This window comes from Thamnophis elegans, unplaced genomic scaffold (genome assembly GCF_009769535.1).
Source record: "Thamnophis elegans isolate rThaEle1 unplaced genomic scaffold, rThaEle1.pri scaffold_245_arrow_ctg1, whole genome shotgun sequence".
NCBI classification, from domain to species: domain Eukaryota; kingdom Metazoa; phylum Chordata; class Lepidosauria; order Squamata; family Colubridae; genus Thamnophis; species Thamnophis elegans.
In genome coordinates, this window is record NW_022473714.1 from 1 (window position 1) to 4,502 (window position 4,502).

General features: G+C 37.4%; 1 protein-coding gene across 1 annotated transcript; it reads right to left on the reverse strand.

Annotated features, from left to right (window-relative positions):
- Positions 1–2,824: 2,824 nt before the first annotated feature.
- LOC116523393 (CCR4-NOT transcription complex subunit 11) lies at positions 2,825–3,604 on the reverse strand (the record flags this gene model as incomplete). The annotated part of the gene is made up of 1 exon (XM_032238496.1): positions 2,825–3,604. A coding segment is annotated over one exon (720 nt), but the record flags the coding sequence as incomplete, so codon positions are not given.
- Positions 3,605–4,502: the final 898 nt, after the last annotated feature.

Here is a 4,502-nt window from a genome sequence, read left to right on the forward strand (position 1 = left end):
TCCGCACAGCCCTTAAAACCTGGCTGTTCCGACAGGCCTGGGGCTAAACAACCGTTGCCCCTATCTCGAATGGTATGATTGTTGCGCTTTTTAAATTATGTATTGTTTTGTGTTGGTGTCAAACTGTTTGTATCCCCTTTCCCTTGCTCAAGTTGTGAGCCGCCCTGAGTCCCCCTCGGGGAAAAGGGCGGCATACAAATGAAATAAATGAAATGAAATGAAATTTCCTTTTCTACTTATGACAATAACTTTGTTGCTTATATGTTTATGATTTGTGTTTTATTTTGTTCCCTAGTATGATTTTGTTGATTCTATCATTAACTGTTGTATCTTATGATTTATGATGAATTTATTTTTATGATGACTATGACCATGATTTATCACTTATAGCTTTTATGTACAATGAGAACTTATGTACCGAAGACAAATTCCTTGTGTGTCCAATCACACTTGGCCAATAAAGAATTCTAATTCTAATTCTAATTCTAATTCTTATTCTTATTCTTATTCTATTCATTATATTATTGTATTGTATTGTATTGTATTGTATTGTATTGTATTGTATTGTATTGTATTGTATTATATTATATTATATTATATTATATTATATTATATTATATTATATTATATTATATTATATTATATATTATATTATATTATACTATACTATACTATATTATACTATATTATATTATATTATATTATATTATATTATATTATATTATATTATATTATATTATATTATATTACATTACATTACATTACATTACATTACATTACATTACATTACATTACATTACATTATATTATATTATATTATATTATATTATATTTAGAAGGCTTGTATGGCTTCCACTTTACTCTCAATGAATCTGGTTGGCCTACAAACAATAAATTGATTACTTTTCAATTATTCAATCAATTCATTTGCTCTCTCCATACCAACACCTCCTTTGAAATCTAAAATTAAGATGTATAAATAGATTAAAAATCTATGATTTTTTTTTTAATTATCTGTATCTGAAGATAGATCAGAACAAGTCCAGTATCTAGCTAAACTAGTGGTGGGATTCAAATAATTTAACAACCGGTTATCTGCCCAGGGGTGGGACAGCACTCAGCCTCCTGCAGCACTCTGCCAGTCAAAATGGGGCATGGGGGGGGCTGTGCAATGCTCCCCCTCCCAATGCCCCATTTTGGGACTGGAAGACCTCCTGCATCACCCTGAAAGCCAAAAGAGATGAAGCACGCCAACCACCATATTAAGGTTGCCAGAAGAGTCCCAGGAGGGGGACTCCTGGGAAAGGAGGGGCAGGGTGGGCGTGGCCAGCCAGAGGTGGGATTAACTGGTTCTCCGAAATGGGCAAAAAGCTAACAATCCTTTCGCCTGAACTGCTTCGAATGAACGGCTGAAACCCACCTCTGAGCTAAACCTGTTTTATTATTATTATTATTATTATTATTATTATTATTATTATTATTATTATTATTATTATTATTATTATTATTTATTTGATGGATTTATAGGCCGCCCAATCCCGAAGGACTCACCTTTTTCTACAGCTGCAGCAGATAACATGAAATGTCGATGAAATTCCATTTTTTTCCCCACTGTATTTTATTTCCACAGCATCCATTCCTGCAATGGCCTATAAGGACACATATTGAAGAAATTAGATGTGAAACCTGATACTTTGTGGGCTCCATCAAACTTTTGACAAGTGGGGTGGTAATTTCTCTTTCATTGTTTCTACTGCAATGAAAAAAGAAATGTTTTTATTCCATTGGGCCTCTAGAGGGCAGCCTTGGCCAAGCAATCATTCAAAAGCATTCTTAAAGCAATGTTTCCAGCTATTTTAAGATAGGCGGACTTCAACTCCCAGAATTCCCCAGCCAGCACATTCTGGGAATTGAAGCCCACCCATCTTCAAGTGGCTGAGATGATGAAGAAACCTTGGTGTAGGACCTGGTGTAATCGCTGGCTGGGATGTTGAAATCCACCCGTCTTCAAGCTGCCAAATGTTTCAAACTTCAGGCAAGCTTCTCACCTCAACTCACTTAAGAGAGAAAGGGGATTGGACACTGCTCTGCCTTCCTTTCGCTGCTCTGAAATAGTTTATCTTGACCGTCATCCTCATTCTAGTTGGCTTGAGGACTAGGAACATGGATGCAGCAAGCGGAGGAGATCAAGGAACACCATGGAGAATAGAATAGAATAGAATAGAATAGAATAGAATAGAATAGAATAGAATAGATATTGGAATATAGAATGGAATGGGAATGGGAATAGGGAATAGGAATAGGAATAGGAATAAGAATAGGGTAGAATAGAAATAGAATAGAATAGAATAGAATATGGAATTGAATAGGATAGAAATAGAATAGATATTGGAATATAGAATGGAATGGAATGGAATAGGAACAAGAATAGGGTAGAATAGAAATTGAAATTGAATAGAATATGGAATGGAATAGGATAGAATTAGAATAGAATAGAAATAGGGTAGAATAGAATAGAAGTAGGGTAGAATAGAATAGCATAGCAATAGCAATAGCAATAGCAATAGCAGTAGACTTATATACCGCTTCATAGGCCTTTCAGGTCTCTCTAAGCGGTTTACAGAGAGTCAGCATATTGCCCCCAACAATCTGGGTCCTCATTTTACCCACCTCGGAAGGATGGAAGGCTGAGTCAACCCTGAGCCGGTGGGATTTGAACCACTGACCTGCTGATCTAGCAGTAGCCTGCAGTGCTGCATTTAACCACTGCGCCACCTTGGCTCTTTTTTTTTCCAAACATTTTAATTGCAAGCAACAAAAAAACTATACAGAATTTTTTTCACACTAATCAAGTAAAAAAAAAAAAAAAAGTTCCAAATCAGTCTTATTTGGATGTCTTTGTTTCTGAAGGATTTTCTCCAGTGTCGAGTGTCTTCAGCAATCGAAAAAGTCCAGCTGCTTCTCTTATCCGGCTGAATTCAATACAAAAGGCTTGTACCTCTATAAATAAGTCCTGTACATTAATTATTTTGTTTCGAATCAAGGATTGCAGGAATACACAAACAAGACGTACCAGCCGATTCTGCATATACTTATCCTTAATTTGTTCACAAGTAGAAATACAATTGGATATATAAAGATGAATAAATTCTGGAGGAAGATCAACTGCTGTAGTGAGCCGATTTACAACTTCCATTGAATGTAGAGACATGTCCATGTTGACTAATACTGAAAAGTACTCAGTTATCTGACTTGATTGCATTAATTTAAGCAGCATTTCTATAGCTACCAAAGGATTGTTTTCCACCAGATCAGGCAATTTGGCAGGAGTGAGACCAATATGGTAAACAAGCTTAGGATCTTTCTCCAATTCTCCAAGAAGCTGTGTTTGTTGCTGTGATGACAAAGGACTTTTGAATGCTTTGGCCATGATTCGTTTGATTTCCACTCCGGCACTATTTTTAACACACATTGACTTATCCCACTGAATTGTATGATCTGGCTCTATTGGATTTAACCAAGCTAACTCATCTTCACAAATATGGAGAGGTGGTGGTGGGCGGATAAATTCTGGTCGAAAATGACTTTCAATAGGAAAGTCATAGAAAAGAATAGAATAGAATAACAGAGCTGGAAGGGGCCTTGAAGGTCTTCTAGTCCAGCCCTGCTCAAGCAGGAGAACCTATCCCATTTCAGACAACTTACAATACAATACAATACAATACAATACAATACAATACAATACAATACAATACAATACAATACAATACAATACAATACCAGAGTTGGAAGGGACCTGGGAGGTCCTCTAGTCCAACCCCCTCCCTAGGCAGGAAACCCTATATCATTTCAGAAAAATGGCTATCCAACCTCTTCTTAAAGACTTCCAGTGTTGGGGCATTCACAGCTTCTGGAGGCAAGTTATTCCACTGATTAATTGTTTCAACTATAATGAAATTTGTCCTCGGTTCTAAGTTTCTTCTCTCCTTGATTAGTTTCCACCCATTGCTTCTTGTCCTGCCCTCAAGTGCTTTGGAGAATAGTTTGACTCCCTCTTCTTTGTGGCAGCCCCTGAGATATTGGAAGACTGCTATCATGTCTCCCCTGGTCCTTCTTTTCATTAAACTAGACATACCCAGTTCCTGCAACCGTTCTTCATGTGTTTCAGCCTCCAGTCCCCTAATCCTCTTTCTTGCTCTTCTCTGCACTCTTTCTAGAGCCTCCACATTTTTTCTACATCCTGGCGACCACAACTGGATGCCGTATTCCAAGTGTGGCCTTACCAAGGCCTTATAAAGTGATATTAACACTTCAGGTGATCTTGATTCTCTCCCTCTGTTTATGCAGCCTAGGAGAGATACAACATAAAAGATAGGAGAAGGAAGGGGGGGGGAATCCTGTGTGCTCGCTGACCTTGGTTGTTTTCTTGCAGACGTTTTATGACCCAACTATGTAACACCATCAGTGCTATAAGGGAGAGGGGAGTGTAGGAGAGCAGGAGG